Raw genomic sequence first — 20,524 nt, 5'->3', positions numbered from 1 at the left:
CCCCTGCTGGTGTCGTGGTCTAAAAGGTTGGCGTGGAGAAGCCGGTGGCGGAGTGAACTCAGGGGAGGGCAGGGTGGGCACCGCAGGAGCCTGATCCTTCTGATACAAACACAAGGTATACAGGACCTGAAAAAGGCATAAACTATATTGTTCAGCCTTCCATCTGCCTGAACCCAAATCCCTGTCCCCCAGCTGCAGTCTGCCCTCCCCACACCCCCAAGATCTGCACTGGAGGGGGCTGGGCTTGGTGTGGGGCTACTGGTCCCTCCTCCCCAGAGCCTGACAGCGCCTGGGCAGAGGGCTGTGGGAGCTGAGGGCTTGTTCAGTCTGTCTTCTTGAGCACGTGGATGAAGTAGCAGGGGATGTAGGCCTGGCCCGTCTTGTAAGGCTTGAAGTCACCCAGGACGCTGTGCTGGCACTTGCCCCCGAAGGCTGTTTGAAGCAGCTCCGTAAAGGATGCCAGACAGTGAGGGTAGTAGGAGAGCCGGAACTTACTGCAACAGAGCCCCCGACCAACCATGAGGACTGGTGGTCTCAGCACCCTCACCCCGCCCCACCCCCACCTCCCCTGCCTTGCCAGGTGGGTACCTCAGGTCAGGAGAACCGCTCTGGCCAGTCCCTGGCACCTGCACCGTGTAATCCAGGGTCACCATGTGGGCCTTGTTGTTCACCGTCAGCACTGATGTTGTGATGTCCTTGGTCAGGTCACTCTGCAGGTGGTGGTTAGCTGCGTTAGCCTCTGCAACTACCAATGGGACCTGGACCCCAGTACCACACCTCCCTCTCTGGGCAGCCCCTCCCCCAGGGGCCCCACCTTATAGTAGATGTTCTTTCCTGGCGGTGCGCAGCCTGTGCTGAGGATGTGGTCATAGTTGCGATGATCGATGACCAGCACACCCCCTGACCTCACCATGCTTGCGATGTTCTTCAGGGCCAGCCGGTGCTCACTCTGGTCCCCTGAAGTCCGCCGGCCAGGGACAGAGAGGCTGCGTCTGATCAGGGCCCCCAGCACCAGTCTCCCTCCCATCTTTCTCCTCCCCAGGGGCATGGAAAGGATATAGTTCAAAGCAGTGTCCATGCCCAAGGCCACATCCTCTCTCACCTTTGCAGTCTGGCAAGTGGGCAAAACTGTTTCCAAGGCAGATGACAGCATCGAAGCCACCCCGTGGTGGCTGGGGCACATCTTTGTCCAGAGTCATCCAGTTGGCTTCTTCAATGACTGAGGGCCAGGAAGGGGAAGAGGGATCAGGGTGGCACCATGGTACCAGCAGTACCCACCTCCACCAAGTGGAGTCCTGCCTCAGTTTCCCCTTTAAGACACACACAGGGACTCCCCATCCAGTCAGGGGGAGGGGATCATTATGGACATGGAGGGTGAAGGGGAAGAGGGGCCCAGGGAGGAGGAAGCCATGGTTGGGAAGGAAGGCTCTGTGCTTACGGGTTTTTATTTGGGGGAAAGACAAGACACTATAAACATAATTAAAACTAGCCCCTCGTACTCAATACCTCATTCTGGTGCCTAAGCCTCCCTTTTCAGGGAAATGACAGTGGTTTTACTGTCTCCCTTGAGGAAAACAAAACACCCACCACAGGAGCTAAAGGAGCCCAGGGCAGAGAGAACCGTGTCCTTGGTGGCTGGGCTGAGGGCGCCTGGCTGGACCCACGTACCCCACTTGTCAAAGGCAGGCTCGTGCCGCCGGTTCCAGCGCTCTTTAAGCGCATACTTCAGCATCTTGTCACTGGCATCCACGCTTGTCACACTGAAGCCCTCTTCCACCAGCATGATGGAGTCCACCCTGGGCAGGACCAGGGATGACAGGCAGAGAGGGGCAGTCAGGGGGGCCTGGGAAGGCAAGGAGGAGACCCTGTGCTGGACACTTCTGTCTCCTCTATATCCTGTCCCCAGCCTCTCTCCACTGACCTCAATTGACCTGGCAAATCTGTTACTGAGAACCCAGTAGCAACTTTTCTTTTTTGTTTTAGCACCGAGTCAGGTATTCTACAAATGTGCATTAATCCTTATGGTAATCCAGTAAGGTAGATGGTGTTATCCCCATTTGAGAGATGGGGCAAACTGAGGCTCCTGGAAGTTAGGTAACTTGAGCACAGGAGGTAGTATAGCATGATTTTTTTTGTTTTTGCTTTTGGCTGCGCCACAAGGCTCGTGAGATCTCAGTTCCCCCAACAGGGGTTGAACCCCGGGCCCTCGGCAGTGAAAGTGGGAAATCCTAACCACTAGGCCACCAGGGAACTCCCAGCATGGTGGTTCAGAGCACAGGTCAGACCCTAAACAACCTGGGTCCGCATCTTCTCTCCACCTTTACCTCTCTGAGGCCAAATTTCTACAGCTGTAAATGGATTATCACTTCTTACCTCATGGGGTTTTGTGAGGATTTTAAAAACTGATGTATCAAAAGCACCTGGCACAGTACTTCGGCCGAGGCACGTGTCGAACAAGTGTTAACGCTGCAGCGCTGGAGCCCGAACAGAGCTTCCGTCAGTGTGGCCCCAAAGCCTGGCCTTTGCGCCGCCCTCCCGAACCCGCCTTCCCCACCCGATGTGCCCACACCCTCGCTCTCACCCTGGGTCTCCTGGGCCCCGTCCTGCCATCGTCGGCCTCGCCCTGCCTGTTCTGCCTGGGCAAACACTCATTCCTGGCCCTGGCGTCGCGCCCCCGCCCGGCTCAGGGTCGGCGGAGGAGGCTGCCCTGACGTGCCCGGCCATGGTCCTGCGATCAAGCTGCCCGGGCCGAGCCAACTCCGTCGCCCCAATGCCCCGGGTCCCCACTCACCCCGGTCCCCCACCACCCGCTACCCGCTCCCGCTCACTCCGGTCCCCTGGCCCCTGCCCGGGCTCACCCAGTGCCACAGGCCACGTCGAGCACCCGCTGGCAGCCGTGCTGGCGCAGCAGCCCGAGCAGCCAGGCCTTGTACTCGTCGGTGCGGCTGCGGGTGTCCCCGATGTAGAGCTGCCACACGCGCGCCGCCTCTCCGTCCGCGTACTGGTCCGGGAGCCCTTCAGCCGCCACCCCTAGGGAGCGGGTCCGGTACACGCTGTCCACCATTCTGCGACGTCCCTTGCTCCGCTGCCACCGGCTCCGCATTTATAATACGGCCCCTGCCAAAGCTCCGGCTGCCCCACCTGCCCAATGGCAGGTGAGCACGGGGACACGCCCCTGCTGGGCTCCGGGCCCGGGGCCGCGGCTGCTCGGGCCGCGGGGAGGGCGCTGCCTGGCAATCCTGGACAAGCCCTTCTCGCCCGCCTGAAGATCCGGCCCTCTGGCCGATCCCTCGGCGGGAAGGGACCCTCCCAGACCCCTGCCCACTTAACCCAGGTCGCAGGAGGGCCCAGGAAGGGCCAGGAGAAAGGGGAGAAGTGAGAGTGCCCGCTCCACCCCAGCCCCAAGCTGGAAAGAAACTTTAAGTCCACAGAGATGGGCGCCCAGGGCTGGACCTTCCCTAGCAGGGAAAAAAATGTATTCGAGTATCTAAAGAAGGACTGTCCAGGGACTTCCCTGGTGGCCCAGTGGTACAGAATCCCCCTTACAATTCAGGGGACGCGGGTTCGATCCCTGGTCAGGGAAATAAGATCCCACATGCTGCAGGGCAACTAAGCCCACCACTACTGAGCTCGCGGGCCTCAACTAGAGACCACTTGCTGCAAACTACAGAGCCCACACGTTCTGGAACCCGCACGCCACAACTAGAGAAGAGAAAACCCGCACGCCACAACCAGAGAGAAGCCTGCACGCCACAATGAAAGACCCCGCATGCCTCAACAAAGATCCTGCGTGCTGCAACTAAGACCAGAAGCAGACAAAAAAATAAATAAATAAATCTTAAAAAAAAAACCTTTCCAGCTGAAGGAGGGCCTGGTCAGCCAGGGAAGGAAGGAATGGGGAGTATCTGGGTAAATGCTGGCTTGGCCATTCAAGTCCAGGAGCAGTTCTGGCCCAAGGAATCATTCCACCCACCTGGGGGCAGGTGTTCCTCTGTCCTGTAGGTGAGGCATCAAGCTTTTTTTTGAGCTGCCTAAGGTGAAGTCTGGTTCCAATTCCTCTCCAACCAAGCGCCCTTCTAAAGACCAACTGCTATTCATGGAGGTGCCCACAAGTGTGAAGTCCAGGGTCAGGGCTGGGAGTGCTTGGTGCTCTTGCTATCATATTGCTCACTGTCACTTCATAAATTAGTCGTTTTGTTTGGTTACTGTACATCCATCCTTCCTCCCCAAAGCAGAAGGTTTCTTCCTGGGACAAGACCCTGGACTGAGGTGGATTCAGGAAAATGATGCCACCCAGGGAAGCCCAAGACAGCAAGAACAGCCTTCCCCACCTGTCTTTGTTCTTCTGGCTTCAGAAAAAGCGGAGGTATGGAATTTAGAACAAAGGAGCCTCCCCATCCCCTCCCCCTTTTACCATCTATAGAATCCGGGAGCTGGAGGAACCCCAGAGATACGTAATCATTCTTACCTTTCTATTTTTAGCACACAGACGACCTCAAATGGGCCTGCCCATGCCCAAGCAGTGGAGTCTGTGCTCACTGCTACAGGCTTAGAAAGGTCTTTGGCTACAGGCTTAGAAAGACACTGTACTAGGGAGTCTATAATATGATTTTTTTAAATAATATGAATGCTGATGGTAAACTTGGCTTTTAAAAATATATATATAGGTTGTGAATAGCTTCTAAACGTACTTTTCATTTCAAAGACAAGATTTTTGTCCTGAAGTTAGTAATTATTTGATTTCTTTCTCATCCAGAGGCATTTAAATAAAAAGTCGAGATCACAGTTCACATGGAATTGCATGGGCCTTTTTTCTTTCTTTTTTTTTTTTTTGTTTTTGCTTTTAACTATCAAAAGCATATTTTCTTCTCTTGACCATAAATTACTTGGCCTTAAGCATTTTTTGGCTACACTGAGAGGATGTGCCGCAACTTGTTTACTCACTCCCCAAGCTCTGAACATTTAAAGTGCTCCCACAGTTTCTCAAAAGAGTGAACATGTGGATGGTTATGATGAAATTATTTTCCAAATGAAAATTTTCTATTAATTGATGCTGTCACCCAAAACACATGTTTGTTTCAACCTTCTCTACATGAAGATATTATTCATTGGTATTTCATTGGGTAGAAAATTGTATTTAATCGTTGTAATCGTCTTTAATTACCACCAAAATGTACCAAGTAATGGCAGTCCTTCATTGCTAAATTGTTTGTCCATGTCTTCTACCCACTGAAATATATCAAAACCGCCTTTTGTTTTACTTGGTTACTCTGTGTGAATTTTAGATAACCCAAACCCAAATTTAGATAACCCTGGGCCATGGAAGAGAAGGTCACAGAATATAAATCAATTTACAGTTTGACTTAGCTGAAAATAAGGTGATATTTTTAATATGCAATGCTTATTATTTGCAACTGGCTGAAAAGACTAAATTCTTCATCCCCAAATGTATAATATGTTTGCAAAGAGATTTTAGGTTGGGAACATGGCTGCAACTGGACAAACTCCAAGGCTATACCTATTTGAGGACACATGAAAATCTTAGAATTGTGAATTATGTATATAACAGTAACTACAAATGGAAGACATTCTGGCTGGTTTTGTTTTGATTCAGAACAGGTAGAAATACATTGCTCAGAGGAGGGATGCCAATTTCCAAACTCTAGTCCAAGCCGCTGGAAAAAACTCTTCTCTGCTGACTATCTGTCCAGATTGACCATTGGGATGCCACCCACCCACATGAACTCTGCTAGCAGATTTATTACAATGGATCCTTTTTTAGCCTTTTCAATATATGATATGACTCACTCTGCTTTAATAAAGCCCCGTCAAATGAGTATAAAATTGGTCCCTATATTGGTGGGTTATAACACTAATTAATGGTGGCTACATTACTTTCTTTTTTTTTTTTTTACATTTTTGGCCACGTGGCATGTGGGATCTTAGTTCCTGGACCAGGGATGGAACCCGTGCCCCCTGTGGTGGAAGCGCAGAGTCTTAACCACTGGACCGCCAGGGAATTCCCACACCTGGCTTTTTGAGTGTCCTGTTTTGTTTTGTTTTTTGGACAGAGAACCTTTTCTATTTTAGAAAAGTGATGGTGGTAGGAGATGTTGCCACCCCTGGAGCTGGTGATGGGGTTGGCCCACTTCTCCCGTCTCAATGTGCAGCTACATCTCCTGTAGAGAATCACACCCATTTTAGCGGAAGTTTAAGCTCTGTTGGCCTGGATAAACTTGATAGATGGAGAGTACACTTTTAAAGAAAGAATGAGTAAAATTGGATTCCTCTTAAAGACATTGTAGAGAAGCCAGGTCTTGAGGGCATCGTTAAAGGTCAAGCTTCCTTTAAGCTATACAAAACTGTAAACTTTGAAAAGGGAGAAAAACTTGGTTAATTCACTCCTAACTGCATGTCCAACCTTAAACTCTGAAGACATAGACTAGTGGACAGCAGCTGGTCTGCTTTCTAGAAGAGAGAGCCATGTCTAAGGGGAGGATGGTGGACGAGCCAACCAGCTATGGCTGCAAGATTCTATGGCATGGAGCCTATGCCCCGGGGCACTGAAGCCATTCCATCTGGGTTCAAAACCTGGCTGGGCCACTTCCTAAATGTGTGGCCTGGACAAGTTATGTAAACTTTCTGTGCTCCGTTCATTCAACAGATATTTATTAAGCAGCTACTCTTGGAATTCCCTGGCAGCCCAGGGGTTAGGACTCTGAGCTTTCACTGCCGAGGGCCCAGGTTCAATCCCTGGTCTGGGAACTAAGATCCCACAAGCCCTGTGGTACGGCCGGCGGTGGGGGGGAAAGCAGCTACTCTGTGCCGGGCACTGCTCTACTAAGCACTGGGAATATAGCAGTGAACAAAGTAGACAAAAATCCCTGTTCTTTTTGTAGGGTGTGTGTGGGATGTTTCTGGAGTGATGGTAATAATGTTTCACAATCTGCATGCTGGTGACTTTGGTGTTCAGTTTGTAAAAATTCATTGAGCTTACACTTATGTGTACTTTTCTGTAGGTGTATTTTACTTCGATAACGTGTTTAAAAATCCATGGCCTTGTGTGGATCACAGCTGTATTAAATGAGTTAATTAAAGCACGTAGAGCTGTGCTTGCCACATAGTAATATGCACTCAAAAAACAGTGGCTACTATTATTATTCCAGTGAAATTTCTTAATAGTGCAAACCAGGCCATCAGTGGATGTTCAAGAGGGATTCAGCTGGCTCTGCTGCTAGGATTAGTACACAGAGTCCTTCCACAAACCAGTTAGGCATGGACCATGCATCTGTCACGAAAAAAATGTGTTTTTCTTTCAAGATCAAAGATATGAAGAATTTTGTTCATACTTGTGAACTAAAGTGATTTAGGGCTGCTGTGCACATGTGGACAAGTTGTGAACTGCACAAGGTGTCCTTATTTAAAGGGCTTCCATTCAAACTGCAAACCTCATGGGCTTGTATATTTATTATCATTTTCTGGCACGAATTCTGGCAGTCAAGTGTCTTATTCTAACAAAACTTTTATTAAAACAACTTTCTGACAGATGGGGAGTCAAAGGTGTGAAAAGCACCACTTTCTAACTTGCGAAAAGATGTTGCATGAAAATACCACCCAGGAACTTGGAAATAAAGAGAGGAGCCTGCCTCCTAGGAGCTGTTCCTTAAAACGAATACACAGAGGCCCCCGATGCAGCCACTTCTAAGACTACAGAACCCCAACCCCTGAGGCTTGACTGTCATTGAACTGGAACAAACTGGCCTTGTGGTTTGTCCATCAGCCTTTGTGGTTCTGGATGACGAAAGTCTCCAACAGAGAGACAGATCCTCTCTGGGGTTCTGATAATTCCTGTCTCTGAGGACAAGACTTCCTTCCAGTGTGGCTTCATTGAGGTCTTGGCCCCTCTTAGCACAACACCTGAATTTCTCCTGGTGGAGTGGGTTGCAGCTGGCCTCATCTTAGGACCCACACAGACTCCCCAATCCAGCAAGTATGAGGGGGGGGTCCATCTGTATGTTAAACAAGCATCCAAGTGACTCTCATGTCCAGGTGAGGGTAGGAGACCCCGTTCTAATTGGGTTTCTAACAAAGGGACTGAAATCAGGTTCACTCGAACTCAGCCAGACCCCTCACCTTATGGGAAAGTGGGAGGCAGTACTCCAGTTCAGAAAGGCTTGTGTGTGTGGTGGGGAGAGGAAAAGAAAAACCTGGGAAGCCAGATCCTGCCTTCTTTCTTTTCTAGGCTGGGCCAGGGAGAAGCTGCCTGCTGGGGTGGGTGCGTGGAGAGCCAGTGAGTGTGCAACACGCCTGGCCTTGTGGGGAATGGGGGGCAAGTGAGGGCACTCATCCTGCAGCAGCCACAGGTCAAAGAGCAAAGCAGTCGCAGCGCTGCCCTCCCTCTGGTCTGGGCCTAGGCCTGGGATTGGGCCCCTGGGCCAACACCCCAGTAAGGGGATAGGTCTTTGTCTCATCCTATTCTAAGGACAATGAAGCTCTGGGGACAGACCTAAGCCAAGTACTGAAGTGCTGTGGGTTAGTGACAGGATGGGGGTGGTCAGAGACTGTCCACCAAATCCTAGACAGTCCAGGGACCTGCAAATGGTTCCCCAGCTCTGGGTTCCAATCCCAGACCCCCGCAGTCACCTCCTATGCTCAGACCAGAGTCCAGGATGGGACCACAGTCTAGGCTAGAATCTCTGCCCACAGCCCCTTCAATAGGCACCAGTATCAGCACTGGAGATGGGGCGGGGGGCACTAGACCAAAAAGTATCATCCTCCAAGGGCCTGTTCTAAGCCTCATGGGCCAGAGAAGCAGCTTCCAATTTGCTCCACTCTCTATGGCCTTGGTGTTCCCAGCCCTGGGGAGCGGGGAGGGGCTGAGCCCGAGTTGGGGGGACCCCAGAGCCTTTTTGCCAGAAGTTGGGAAAATCCTCCTGGGGCACCTCAGCAGTGACCCCTCCTACCTGCTGGGCCCAGCCTGGAGTGTGAGGGAGCCTGGGTGCGGGTGCTCAGGGGATGTGGTGTGGGCGCAGTGCTGGCGGGACCTTCCACTCTTCTCTCCTTTCTAGAATCAGGGGCTGCGTCCTATTTTCCTTCTAAAAGAGACTTGTTGGTGGGCATGGGTTACGGGCAAGAAACCAAACCAGTTCAATGCGAATCACATGGCCAGTGCCAGGTGTTGGGAGAGGGGCCCTGAGGCTGCGGGAATGCAGTGGGCTGGGGTCTCAAAGCCAGGGTCCGCGTGCAGCTGTGCCACTGCCAACAGGACTTCGGGCGCGTCCTGTGACTTGAGCCTCAGTTCCCTCTTCTACAAAATGGGGCTAACAGCGCCCACCCGAGTGCACTGCAGGGTTATAGCACTGACTACTCGCAGCTGTCACCACTATTGCTTCTGACCCACCACAGATCTCTGCCTTCAGGACAGACAAGGAGGTGCCGGAGCCTCCCATCCCTTCTCCCCAGAGGCCAGCCTTCCTGTTTCTCCCTTACTCCCAGAGAACATGGTGCAACCAGCTGTTTTGGGGGGACTGGGGTGTCCTCCCTCCCCTGCGGGCTCCGGGCACAACAGCTAGGAAGCATGGAGTGGTCATGTGTGGTCATCAGGGAACAAGGTTCAAGACCAACAGGCAGGGCCAGGCGGAGGTGGAGACGAGGGGCGGGAGCTGGTGGGGTCACTGGCGTACACTTTACACAACCAACGGGAAGGCCTTGGTGGCGGGGACAGGAGAGGCGGGAGGGAGGGAAGGAATGAGGGCAGCCAGGTGCCAGGGCACAAGTGAGGCCCCTCCTGGCCTGGGGGGCTTGGGGAGACCAAGAGCAGCTGAGGGGCCCCACCGCATACCCAAGGCCCACCCCTCGCCCCAGCGCCCCCGGGCCCTCCCTGCACTTGCTTTCCCCACAGTCAGCAGGTTCGGCCTCAGTGATGGGAGGATGGGAACAGCCTCCCATCCTCAGCCCCCAAGGCTGGAAGGTGAGGGACAGGAAAGAGCCACAGGGGGCTCCAGGCCCCTCTGAGGGGCTGAAAAGGACTCAGAAATCCAAACGAAAAAGGCCGAAAGGTTTTTACTCTGTGAGCCCTGGGGAGGGCTGGGCAGAGTGCAAGGTGTCCACAGGAGGGGTGGGTGCAGAGAGGAGGAGCTGGGGCCTCAGTCTTGCTTCCCGCTGTCAGTGCCGGAGAAGCGAGGGGGTGCGGGGCTCTGGAGCCCCAGTCCCGGGGCCCAGCTCGACACCTGCCTGTCCGAGTTCACACTGGAGTCCTGGGCAGTCCTCAGAGCGCAGAGCCCACCTGAAGTCTGGGTCAGGAGAGGAACGCTGGGCAGAGGGAAAAGGCCGGCCTGGGCTGCCCGCAGCTGATCTGAGTTCTTCCAGGGCTGGAGTCTGTCTGCGGCAGAAGAGGCGCAGCCCAGGCAGGCACAGCTGAAGCCCGGTGCCGCTCTGTCTGCCAGAGCCGGGGCCCAGATCCTCCAGCTCCCAGGTCAGGGCTCTGGGTCAGCAGGAGAGCGGAGTTAGGCTCAGAGCTCCTCGGGGGCGCCGCGGGTGAGGGGGGAAGCCTTCTGGATGCCCTCGTCCTCCTCGGGGCTGGGGTCTCCCTCGAGGCCACCCAGCTCCTTCCTCTGTTTGCTGCCACCGCTGCCGCCACCCGAGGCCTTGGCCCTGCCGCTCTTCTTCTTGGATTTCTTCCCCCCCAGGGCGGCTGTGTCCCCCTTCTTGCCAGACCACCGCTCTGCCAGGCAGCCTGGGGCAAGGAGGAGAGACACCGTCAACAGACTGCTTTGCTGGGTGAGGAGCACTGGCTGCGGAGCCACTGGGGGCGGCGACTGGAACGCGTCCCAGCTCTGCCTCGCTGTGGCCCCAGGCCCATTTTGGGGCATCTGAGGCATCCACACGTTACTCTGCACCGGCGCGTCAGGCCTTGACCCCACCCTGTCCCATCCAGCTCCCTGAGGACAGATGCTACGATGCCCCCATTTCTTATTTCTTTTCTGTCCTCCCCCTACCCAGGGGGAGGCAAACAACACAATCGAGGGCTGACGTGCCCTCAGACTCACTGGTATCCTTGCCCTTCAGCACGTGATTGGCACAGAGGAACTGAGTCAGGTCCTCTTCCTGGTGGTTCCTGTACCAGTCCTCGATCACCTCCTCAAACTCCTCCACCAGCACGTCGCACTGTTAACCACAACGCCTCGCGTTGGCAAAGCCCGGCGCCGACTTCTCCCAGAGGAGCCCAGCTGAGCCCCGCCGCCCACCAGGCTGGTGGCTGATTCCCGAGGAGGCTGCAGCCAGAGGGGTGAAACGACTTGACCACGGTCCCCTGGCTCCTGGTGGCCTTCCTCAGCCGAGGACCCCCCACCACCCAGCTCTGTGGGGCACAGCTGGCCTCTGAGGGCCGAGGGGTCCGTACCTGCTTCTTGAGGTCAGCCACCTCTGCAGAGGTCTCGTTCCACAGCTCGTAGGGGATGTCCATCACCACCTTGACCCCTTTGTGCACCAGGTTGTGTAGCGTCTCAAAGGTCTCCGACATGCCCTGGAAGAGGCGACCAGACATGAGAGGCAGAGACCCTTCCTCTCCCTGCCTCCTCCTCTCCCAGTGGAGCTGGAGGCCCAAGGACCCAGCTGGAAGTCAAGACCCCCTATAGCTTCTCACACTTGTCCTGACCTTCCCCTCCCCTCTTTGAGACCTGTATCCCACAACCCCTCCACACACACGCCCTGTCCTGCCTCCCCTCACTCCTTCTTTCCAAAAGGTCTGCTGGGGCTTCCCTGGTGGTGCAGTGGTTGGGAATCTGCCTGCCAATGCAGGGGACACGGGTTCGAGCCCTGGTCTGGGAAGATCCCACATGCCATGGAGCAACTAAGCCCATGTGCCACAACTACTGAGCCTGCGCTCTAGAGCCCGTGCTCCCCAACAAGAGAAGCCACTGCAATGAGAAGCCGGCGCACTGCAACGAAGAGTAGCCCCTGCTCGCTGCAACTAGAGAAAGGCTGTGCACATCAACGAAGACCCAACACAGACAAAAATAAATAAATTTATTAAAAAACCCAAAAACCAAAAAAGCCTGCTGTTGCCCTCAGGCCCTTTGGACAAATACTCCTTTTCCAGGAAGTAAGTTGGTCTTGGCTCTTTCCCCTCGCTGTGACCTCCCCCATATCCAGGCCCACTCCCTGCTTCGGGTTCTTCCTATGGCTTGTGTCTTTCCTTGAGGGGAAGAGGCACAGGCGAAGCAGGGAGGACTCTTGGTTGCATAAAAAATATTCTTCTCCACAGAGACAATTTTCTCCTATTTCTATTTCTCCTCTATCTTTCCAGAGATCATGCACGCGACTAGAAGCAAATATACACACAAATATATCCTCTCTTCCACCCCCACATTTTACACAAGCAGCAGTATGTATCATACACACCATTCGGCACCTTGCCTTTTTCACTTAATAATATACTTTGGGGCTTCCCTGGTGGCGCAGTGGTTGAGAGTCCGCCTGCCGATGCAGGGGACACAGGTTCCTGCCCTGGTCCGGGGAGATCCCACATGCCGTGGAGCGGCTGGGCCCGTGAGCCATGGCCGCTGAGCCTGCGCGTCCGGAGCCTGTGCTCCACAGCGGGAGAGGCCACAACAGTGGGAGGCCCGCGTACCGCAAAAAATAATAATAATAATAATAATAATATACTTTGGAGATGATCTTAGTTCAGTTCATAAAAAGCTATCTCATTCTTCGTTTTACACTTTGCAAAATGGTCTACTGAATGGCCACACTGATTTATTTAACCACTTCCCTACTGGTGAATGGTTAGGTTGGTTCTAATTTTTTTGCTATGGAAAACAATGTTAAACATTTTTAAATTAAACATGGATTTATTACCAAGTACAACATTAACACTCATTATAAAGATAAAACCTAAGACTTCTGTGGTTTGATACTATTCATCTAGGTTTCCCAGGGGTTTCTGATGGATCTCCTTTGCTATAAGGGTACTTAGGTGGAGAAATGTGGGAGACAACTCTCCTACCAAACATGGAAGAAGCAGAGACAAAGAAACATGGGCCTTGTTGCAAGAAAGCTCATTCTCCAGGGAGAGAAGCATTCGTGTACACAGTAAGCACAATAAATGTCACAAAGGCACCATGATGGAGGTCCAGGTAGGGGCCCTGTGGGCCCAGAGGAGGGACGTGGCAGTCACCGCCCCCCAAGAGTCTTCTGACATCTCCTCTAAACCCTCCCAATTCGGCACAGCCTGAGTTCTCCCTGCACGAGTGCTTAGGCCTCCGACGGGGCTGCCACCCGGGAACATTTCTATCTGGGGCTGAGGCAGGACCCCAGTGGGCAGGCCCAGACCATCAGGGATGTGCCCACTGCCACTGAAAAGTCAGGTCGCTCAGGAGGGGAGGGGTGCCAACAGCAATGGATGAAGAACGGGGAGAGACCGAGGAGGGATGCTCCCAGGGCACGATCTTCCAGTGGCACCCAGACCAGCAGACACACTTAAACATGCAGCCTGGCCCCGGTGGGGATGAAGGGCCAGCACAAACCCAACCTTGGCAAATCGGTTGCTGCCGGTCCTCTCCTTGTGTAGGCTGTAGTCCAGGAGCCGCTTGCAAATGGTCTCAGTGACTTCGATTAACCGTAAGTCCCTGCCGAGACAGCAGCACGAGAGGGCCTGAGTTCCCCTCCTCACCCCTGTGGATTAGTGGTCCGTCCCTCCAGCCCTGCTACCCCAACACCTGCACATCTCACCAACGGGAAGGCAGAGCTGGAAGGAAGATAGGTCATCTGGGGGGGCTCTGAAATGCTGGAACACAGACCAGAGAGACACAATTTTAACAGCTCTACGGGAAGGAAGTTTTGTTTTTGTTTTTTTAAATAAAGCTAAATGATTCAGTAGATTTTTTAAAAATAAAGTAAAATGTATGAAAGTTTGATGTTAAGATATCACTTCATTTTGAAAGGATGATCATAGTTGATGGAAGTGTTTTTTGGTTTGTTTTTAATATTTATACCTGGCAAAGTTAAAAGTTGGTAATCTTTTCTTTTTTTCTTAGGCCACGCTGCGAGGCTTGCGGGATCTTAGTTCCCTGACCAGGGATTGAACCCGGGCCACGGCAGTGAATGCGCCCAGTCCTAACTACTGGACCACCAGGGAATTCCCCAGTAATCCTATATTTAAAAAAATTAATCCATAAAATCCAAGAGCCTGGGAATCACTGATAAGGTCCAACAGCCTTGCTTTTACAGATGAGGAATGTGAAGCCCAGAGGCATTCAGGGACTTATGAAGGCCACACAGTTAGTTGGGGATAGAACCAGTGGGCAAACTTAGGGCTCAGTTAGAGCTGCCTCCCTTTGGTGGGTCTGCCTAGCCAGAAGGGAGAAGGGAACTTCGAGCTGCTGATGCCTCGAGGGACAAAGCAGACCAGGCCAGTGGCCCCCTCCCTACCACTTCACTTACGACTTGGTGTATTTGACTCCTGAGGTCTTCCGGTCCAGGATGCCATAGCCCATGTCAATCACTTCCTTGGTCTTGCCAGTTTCCTCAAAGGCTGACTTCAGCTCTACTGCGACGTACTTACACACTGGGGGAAGGAGACACAGCACACCCTACTGAGTGCATCTGAGCCTTTGACGGGAGCTGGCTCCCAGCAAAACAGACCCGAGTGGGCGCCTCTCCGGGACTGGGTTGAGTCAATGCTTGGGGCAGAGAAAGGAGTTAGCACCAGACCACCAAATGGAGCTCAGTAGGTGAAAGCGGGCTCCAAGATCCCACTGCCCCCTGTCCACTCCTGGCCCTTATTCCTACTGGCTTCATTCCTCCCAGCTCCTTCCTGCTCCCCACCCCCACAATCATTTATTTTACTTAAAAATTTTTCAAACATATAGAAAAGCTGAAATGCTGAAAGAGTACAACGAATAACTATATACCTTCCACTCACAGTCAACAGTTGTTAGTAAAAACAAACAAAAAAACAGTCGTTAGTGATTTATCACACTCTCTCCCCAATATATAATATAAAGCAATATGATAATAATAGATGTCAACAATGTACACATTGTTTTTGCTAAACCATTTTGAAAGTAAGTAGACTTACATCACTCCTAAACAAGTCATCACGCATCTCTTGAGAACAAGGACCTTCTCCTACCTAACCATAAAAATCACCATACTCGGAAGATTAACAACAATTCCAATATCATCTAATACTCAGTCCATATTCAAATTTCCCCAGTTGTTCCCCAAATGTCTTTTTTTAATTTTTTATTTATTTAAAAAAATTTTAAATTAATTAATTTATTTTTGGCTGTGTTGGGTCTTTGCTTTGCGCCGGCTTTCTCTCGTTGCGGTGAGCGGGGGCTACTCTTCGTTGCAGTGCGCGGGCTTCTCATTGCTGCGGCTTCTCTTGTTGCAGAGCACGGGCTCTAGGCTCACAGGCTTCAGTAGTTGTGGCATGCGGGCTCAGTAGTTGTGGCTTGCAGGCTCTAGAGCACAGGCTCAGTAGTTGCGGTGCACAGGTTTAGTTGCTCCATGGTATGTGGGATCTTCCTGGGCCAGGGGTTGAACCCGTGTCCCCTGCATTGGCAGGCGGATTCTTAACCACTGCGCCACCAGGGAAGCTCCCCCAAATGTCTTTCATGACTGTTTTATTTCTTGATTTCATATGTTGTTCCAACACCAGCTCTCTGTTCCTACCAAATTAATTTGCTCCACTCCCCCCACAGGCCTGTTTCTACTGTTTTTGTTCATTTATTTTCTCATTTCCTCTTACGCTTCCTTGAACAGTTATTAAGCAACTCCTGTGTCAGGCACTGCCTGGGGATACACAGACAGAAAGAAGGTCCCTCCCTTCTAGATACTCAGTCTAATGGAGCAGAGAGAAGGGTAAACAAATAATTACATTGCATAAGGAGTGCTACCAATGAAAGTGGGCAGTGCCTGGGGCTTCAGGAAAGTGCATGATGTCCCCCTTCAGGGGGTGTCTGTCCATTCTCCTATCCTCACCTTAAAAACCCCCTCCCCCAGGAAGCCCTTCTGGATGAATTCCACCTGCTCTTGATTTCATTCTGAGACTCTGCAGGATCCATGCTCTCACTAAGGGCCTCCGTCATCTCACGTGTCTCTCTGATTCGACTACAAGGGCACTCAAGATGAGGATCATGTACTGGATTTTTTTCTTTATTCCTCTAGTCTTGGACTTTATCAGTTGGATACTTGATAAATATTGCTCAGAGAGACTGTGCTGGTGCTCGAGCAGCTTCTGACGTCTCCGAGTGGAACGTGGTCTGCAGGCTAAATGCCATCAGCGTTGTTATAACACCAACAGCAGAGTTGGGTAGAAAACCAACTTACTACTGAAACAAATAAATCCCCAGCAGGCTTGTTTGGTGAAATTTTATAACATATGCATTAATAGATGGCTTGGAGAACTTGGAACACATGAAAATTCCAAAATGTAAGCCAGTGACCTCAGAGTCTGCAATGAATTGTGGGTGTCTCACCTCCCTGGCTCTCCATCCAGGACCATCTGGGCTCCCTCCCCTCTTCTGTCCTGTACTGTGTACAAGCTCATCATTTTCTGGCTCCTGTGCCCCCCCACTTCCACACCCTCAACATGCAGTATGCCAGGCCCCGGAGGTTGGAACCCATCAACTCATCTCTCTTATACCCATCAACCAGAACCTTGCTGCCCAACTCTTCCAAACCTTACCTCTTCAAGACCCCCTCTGGGGGTCCCACCCAGAGCCAGACTTGGAGGAGACTCATGGCACAGACCCCAGATCCTCATGCACATCCACCCACTTTTTTCTGGGCAGGTTCTCCTTCCTCTGTGCCAAGGCCGCTTCCACTCAGGCTACTGAGCCAGGAGGCAGGATTTGTTGGCCAGATAGTCAGCATTTAATACCAAAGATGTCACAGTGATAAGTAAAAGTAAATATACATGATTAAGAGGAGCCTAAGGGTTGGAGTTTGCCAAGCCTTCCTACGACTGAAAATCCCTTTAAAATTATTTTTATTAATTACCTACAAAATCAGGTTGGACTAGAATGATCTAAAGATCTTTGCCAAGCTCTGTGCTATTATGAGTCTAAGGAAAAGAAATGTGAACTTCTTAGGCTATGAGAATAATAAGAGAAACAGTAAGGGCTCTTTGGTATTAGAATAAGATAGGAAATGAGAAGGGGAACTGAAACCCCCAAAAGATGTTGGCTATGACTAAAAGAAGAGTGAAGGAAAGGAAGGCATCATAACCCTCTGTCTATTCAAGACAGTGAGGGAGAAAGTAGAGGCTAGAATCCACATTGGGAGGCCGACCAGTGAGGTCAGCTCATCTCTGAAGCATCTCACCTTTAATCTCTCAAACAAAAAGATTATGCTTTCCAAACTACCCCCACTCCCCAGTGCTTGGGGAACCTCTGGCCGACTGTATGCTTTGTGTTAGGATGCAACAGATTTATAGCCAACTTTCGTGGGGGGCTGGGGTTAGGGAGGGGAGAAGGAAGGAGTGGGTGTAAAGGCCTGAGGAGGAAACTGAGAAATGGAGGGGAGGAAATAAAAGGTAGGCCCTTCCCAGTCCTGAATCGCTGGTTTGCGTGCTGGCGCTCTTTTCTCTCTTTCCCACTCCCTCTCCTTCTCTCTCCCTCCAGTGCCACACCTTGGGAGGCCTTTGGGATTCACTCTTTTCCCATATTCCTAAAATCTCCCTCCCTCAGGAAGTTCCCCCAGGCTCTCTTCTTCTCCTAAAGTGACCCTTTCGGCCTCAGACCCTCCTCCCCCCTCCACACACACCCACAGAGCCCCCACCCCCTTCACTCATACTTATTCCAAATACAACTACTGGCTGCTTACTAGGCACTGTGTGAATCGCTATCTGAGTCAAGGTCGCTGCCCGCAGCTCACAGCTAGTGGGGAAGACTTCCAATGACACAAAGTAGGTTGCCGTGAGGGCACAAAGGGAGCGTTTCAAGCTCTTCTTCCCCCAAGACCAGTCATGTGGATCTTTTCAGTTCCTCAAACTTGTCCTTTGCTTGTAGGCCTCTCCATCTGTGGCTTCACTTCTCTTCACCCGGCTAACTCCTAATCGTTCAGGGCTTCCTGGACGAAGCCTTTCCCCCCATCTCTGGGCTAGATTTAGATGCTCCTCACCCAGCCCCCAAAGTTCTGTGCCTTCCCTACCACGGCATCTACTACCCCGATTATAAGTGCTTGTTTTCACCGATTTCTGAGCTCCAAGTGCACTGAGACCTGAACTCTCGCCCGCCCCTGTGTCCCCAACGTCCAGCACAGGGCCAGGCACATAGCAGGTTCAGGGAGTGGAGACCCGCTGGAGAGCCCAGGGCCTTCGATCCCCCGACGCTCCTCCTCAAGCCCCGCCCCCTCACCTTCGCATTTGCTGGGCAGTCGAACCCAGTCGGTCTCCTCTGCTCGGGCCTGCCTCGGGCCCAGTTCCGGGGCCGCCAGAAGTAGCAGCAGCAGCAATAGCAAGGGGAGAAGCAGAAGACAGCGGGCCCTGGGCCCGGGCCGGGGCCGGGACGCGGGCTCAGGTAACGGCTCCATGGCCCAGCCGGACCCGACCCGAGCGGACCCGGCTGCGCTTCCTCCGGCTGCGCGAGCTAGGCAGCTTCCCGGAGCCGCTTCCGGGACTGCACACGTGCCTCAGCGTAACCAGGGCAACGAGGAGCCCCTCCTGCCTACTCCCGCTTTAGGCCGCCTCGTCCGGCCCCCAGAGCCGACGAAGGCCCGCGGACTAGGCAGCCAATGGGCTTTTCGGGGTTTGCCTTCTAGCGAAACGGAGAACGATCTTTTTTCGGCCTCGGCCAATGAGAGAGCGGATGGTGCCCTCAATGACCTATGGCAACATCTTTGCCCATCCCATAACGGAGGCTCTGGGAGGGGCTGGAGGACCAGGGCTAGGGAAGAGGAAGCAGCGCCCTGGTTCTGAAAGGTATGGGAAAGAGAGTCTTCACTGCCTTCTCCGCCTCCTTGCACGTCGCTTCTCCCCTGGGGTCATTATGAAGCTAGTACTAACTGAGCACCAGTTTTAAAATTTTATTATTATTATTGCTGCTGTTGTTATTGTTCTAATTGCCGGTCACTCTAGTAGGCGCTGTGGATGAGACCTGGACGATTCCAAGAGTCCCCAGCCTTCAAGCAGCTTTCTTAGGGCCCAGTAACCCTAGATTTGTCCCAGTGAGAACTAGAACAAATCATTTCCTCTCTGAGCCTCAGTTTTAATCTGTATGATGACAAAGTGATCCTCCTAGCTGCTGTTCAAGACTTGCCTGTTCCTGCGACGCTCAAACGGGTTAATAGAATTAAGACTTACTGAGCAGATTGTAAAAAGTTCATGCAATAATTTTCTTTTTAGTGTGTAATCTGGCTCCCTTTTCTGGCCTATTGTTTTTTTCTTTGGATTCTGAGCTCCCACAAGACAGGGACTTGGCTAATGAATGATTGATTTCCCTTCCGCTTCCCCAGCAACAGGGTGCCTAGCACAAGGAGTTGCTCAGTGAAACCCCCTTGTGCTGTGTCATCAAGAGGAGGACTCTCTGGGTCTTTGGGGCTGCTTCAGGCTGGCCCTGAGCTCAGTGTTCTATGGACACACACAGACCAAGGCTGCTTCTCTGGGAGGTTGTCTGCAAATTCCATTTTTGTTCATAAATCCGTGTTTTCCAGTGCCTCTTGTTTCCTTTCTAGAGGTTGGATATTTATGCTATTTTATAAAGACTTTCAAGGACTGATGCTCAGTCCATTGACTTGTCATTTCCTGATCTTAGTTTCTTTTTTTTTTAATTAATTAATTAATTTATTTATTTTTGGTTGCGTGTGGGCTTTCTCTAGTTGCGGCGAGTGGGGGCTACTCTTTCTTGTGGTGCACGGGCTTCTCATTGCGGTGGCTTTTCTTGTTGCAGAGCACAGGCTCTCGGCGAGCGGGCTTCAGTAGTTGTGGCTCGCGGGCTCTAGAGCACAGGCTCAGTAGTTGTGGCACACGGGCTTAGTTGCTTCCAGGCATGTGGGATCTTCCCGGACCAGGGCTCGAACCCCTGTGCCCTGCATTGGCAGGCGGATTCTTAACCACTGTGCCACCAGGGAAGCCCCTGATCTTAGTTTCTTAGCTTAAAAGAGTTGTGTGGGTGACAAGGCACTTTGGATAGGCAGGAGCTGTGGTAGGTAGAATTCCACAGTGTAGAGGGCCAGGACATTGTCCTGAGGTCCTCCATGCTCTCTAGGCTTTAAACGACTTGAGGAGGCTCAAGAGTCTGGCCAGGAACCCTCTTGGGAAATAACATTAATGCAGCCACAGTGGGGATTCAGAGTCTGGGGATTGGGGGAAGGGGGGCAATATGGGTAGGAGCGCTGAAGCTAAGGGAAACCTGCTTCCAGGATAAACAAAAGGGCCTCTGAGAGGACATTTACGGAGACACAGATTAGTTTGGCAGGAGCCCTGGGCTCAACATCTGGGCTGAGAGCTGGGAAGGGACAGTGGCTGGAGAAATTCTGAGATTATGGCTGGATACGCCCCCACCCCCACCCAGCCTAC

The 20,524-nt window shown here is 52.1% G+C and overlaps 2 protein-coding genes across 5 annotated transcripts; both read right to left on the bottom strand.

The window, feature by feature from the left end:
- Positions 1–155: 155 nt before the first annotated feature.
- On the bottom strand, positions 156–3,103 carry GNMT (glycine N-methyltransferase; the record flags this gene model as incomplete). The annotated part of the gene is made up of 6 exons (XM_082848584.1): positions 156–494; positions 589–710; positions 815–957; positions 1,103–1,219; positions 1,669–1,796; positions 2,859–3,103. 6 exons carry the CDS (start codon positions 3,101–3,103, stop codon positions 323–325), a joined length of 927 nt encoding a protein of 308 aa, XP_082704710.1. The 3' UTR covers positions 156–322.
- Positions 3,104–10,005: 6,902 nt separating this feature from the next.
- CNPY3 (canopy FGF signaling regulator 3) lies at positions 10,006–18,599 on the bottom strand. 4 transcript variants are annotated; one of them, XM_082848587.1, is made up of 7 exons: positions 18,366–18,599; positions 14,443–14,566; positions 13,732–13,786; positions 13,532–13,654; positions 11,402–11,524; positions 11,049–11,166; positions 10,006–10,735 (listed from the first exon to the last, which is right to left on the bottom strand). In XM_082848587.1, exons 1-7 carry the CDS (start codon positions 18,538–18,540, stop codon positions 10,512–10,514), a joined length of 942 nt encoding a protein of 313 aa, XP_082704713.1. In that variant the 5' UTR covers positions 18,541–18,599; the 3' UTR covers positions 10,006–10,511. The 4 variants fall into 4 exon arrangements, 3 of the variants coding, with proteins under 3 accessions (XP_082704713.1, XP_082704711.1, XP_082704712.1); XM_082848585.1 differs by lacking the exon at positions 13,732–13,786 and having other exon boundaries at positions 10,010–10,735; positions 13,532–13,628; XM_082848586.1 differs by lacking the exons at positions 14,443–14,566; positions 18,366–18,599 and having other exon boundaries at positions 10,011–10,735; positions 13,532–13,628; positions 13,732–14,138.
- Between the last annotated feature and the right edge of the window lie 1,925 nt (positions 18,600–20,524).

Source organism: Leucopleurus acutus, assembly GCF_964270905.1.
Source record: "Leucopleurus acutus genome assembly, chromosome: 10".
NCBI lineage: Eukaryota > Metazoa > Chordata > Mammalia > Artiodactyla > Delphinidae > Leucopleurus > Leucopleurus acutus.
Note: the sequence above shows the minus strand (reverse complement) of the source record. Positions and strands in the feature narration are given on the sequence as shown.